Consider the following 2500-nt stretch of genomic DNA (forward strand, 5'->3'; position numbering starts at 1 on the left):
ATGGAGTCCACTGTCCCAGTGTGGATGATCAGAACTATCTATCACTATAAGTGTCCAATCAACAGCATTTCTTTGGTGTACTGTACATGATTGGTTGTTCACTCCCACCCATCTATGAAAATTATTTTCACATTATTTTATAGAATATAGTTGGGTTTTTTTTAACAAAGCATGTATATTGTTCAATATTGCAGTAGCCTAATTCTTAAGAGATAATATGATTGGATGAAATATGAAGCAATATATCAGATTAACCCCCAAACTCACACGCTCACTCACATACAGTACAGTTCACCAGTATCGGCAATATTCACTTTCCCTCAGATATTTTTCACATCTTCTCCCCTTCACATATAGCAGACTACATCTTTTATGTGACGAATACATATCTAGGCTACAACTATTATTGTTATTAGGCTGTTGTTATTATTATTATTATTATTATTATTATTATTATTAGTATCTTCATTACTTTTATTATTATTACTGTATTGTTATTTTTATTATTATCATCCTTATTATTATTATTATTGTTATAGGCTTTCATTAACATGTATTACCCACAAATGAGATCTAGGAAGAGATCTTTTCTTTAAATTCAGTTAGTTGTGCTATCTATCTTTCTGACAAGGGACAGTCACAGGATATTAATATTCTAATTCTACTATACACTATTGACTTAAAAACATCTAAACCTTTTTCCATAACATGTGGCTTATGCAGCCAAGTCGCTTGCGTGTCTTTTCTTCGGATACATGTGAGTACATTTCGTCCGTCGTCTTCACTGTTCTTTGAACAGAATGAGTCACAGCTGACAGCGCTGATGCAATGTAGGCTACTGTTTGAGAGGGCTACGTCCACACACTGACATGTGTAACACGAGGCTTCCCCGCTACGCTCAAACACTTCTTCAGCGGGGAGCTGGGAGGCACTGTGCCGTAGGCTAGCCTGTTCGACTGTGGACCAACCCTTCGGTGGATGCGAGGTGGGAGAGAGAGGATTCCCGTTATAAACACTCACTATGGCAAGACGTTTCACTTTTCACTCCGGTCTGTTTTAATGCCAGACTTCTGTAGAAGCTCATTCCATGGCAACAGTTCTGTTGTAGCCATGTTAGGTTATGTGTAGGTTATGTTTTTGTCAGCTTTTATAACCTAGCCTACATCAATGTTATGAATTGGAAATTATAGTACCATTGTTTAAGAATTTCATAAATTGGTTATTTTCAATTCCATGTGTTACATGTAGGTGCTGTGAAAATAAGCATATCACTGTATGTGGATTTATCGAATTTGAAATTTGTAAACTGTTTAAATGGACGACTGCTTCAGCCTAGGCTACTTGCAGTTATGTAGCGAATGAGAAAATGAGAGGTGCTGACTTGCTTGAAATTGAATTAGGCGTTAAAAACTAAATAGGCTTGCCACAATGCAGCGCAACCTGATTGGATAACTGGTGGAGTCGAGTCGTGCAGGCGAGCTTGCTGAGAAAAACTGGTACCACGTCGCAGGACAACAACAGCAGCATGCGCACTACGCGGGGAAAGAAACAGCAAACTAGTCGATAAACAGTAGCGTGATTTTTTTTTAACGACATGAAGTGCGAATGTGGACATGTAATAAGACTACGGAGATCTTATCCAAGTAAAGTAGCCTATCCCACAGGTACTTACTTCACTTTGAGTATGGACGTATAGCTACGAGACTTAGTGACAGTTTTCATCAGCACCACGCCGCTGCTACTACAACCATAGCCTACTGCAGCGGGCTTTTAACGAAGAGTGAAAATACAACATGGGGTCCAAGTTGACCAGGCAGAGAAGTCTGGACAGTCAAGCCAGTTTTTTCAGGAAGGGTCGCCAGCGCAACTACAGCGCTGGAGACGCCGAGAGAAGTGACAGTCGTGGCAGCGGGGACTTTCTGTTCGCATCGCTTATGCTGAAGTCGGAGAAGCTTCCGGGGATGCTGCGCAGGAACAGCAACAGCAGCCCGTACGTGAGGAGAGTAGCCTGGGTCCGGGACATACAGAGACTCCTGCGGGAACAGAAGCTGGACCAGGCGGCGGATGTACTGAAATTATTGAGAAAGGTAATTGGAACAACACCGCAGTGGTAGGTTGTCATCAGTCAGCTCTCACATTTCCCATGTGTTGGAGTAAGGCTGCTGTGTTAGGTGGCATTATTTGTAGGCTACTTGACCATTGTTATGAAGTTTATTCTGCCATGGCTACAGGTTGTTAAATATATGAATATTAGCTCACAGCATATCCTTCGCAGACATTTTCAGGCAAGAATGATAACATAGGCCTATATACATTTGCAAGTTTTCTATAATAGTCTAGTCATTGGATGGTACCGTGTCTGGGGATAGATTGCCAATCATTATGCATCTGGCTTCATTTTCACAGCAGAGTAAGAGCCTTGTCTCGTGAGTATGGATTTGTGCTGATGGCTTGGTTGGTTGCATGAGGCGGTGGCCCTAAGCCAGTCTCCCAGCCTAAA

General features: G+C 41.4%; 1 protein-coding gene across 1 annotated transcript in view; it reads left to right on the top strand.

Annotated features, from left to right (window-relative positions):
• The first annotated feature begins 1563 nt into the window (after window positions 1–1563).
• lrrc75bb (leucine rich repeat containing 75Bb) overlaps window positions 1564–2500 on the top strand; it is a 48306-nt gene continuing 47369 nt past the window's right edge. Inside the window, exon 1 of the mRNA XM_062554806.1 lies at window positions 1564–2087. Coding sequence (XP_062410790.1) covers window positions 1794–2087 — 294 coding nt within the window. The 5' untranslated portion in view covers window positions 1564–1793. The remainder of the gene's footprint in view (window positions 2088–2500) is intronic.

The sequence above is a fragment of the Sardina pilchardus genome, chromosome 14, assembly GCF_963854185.1.
Source record: "Sardina pilchardus chromosome 14, fSarPil1.1, whole genome shotgun sequence".
NCBI lineage: Eukaryota > Metazoa > Chordata > Actinopteri > Clupeiformes > Clupeidae > Sardina > Sardina pilchardus.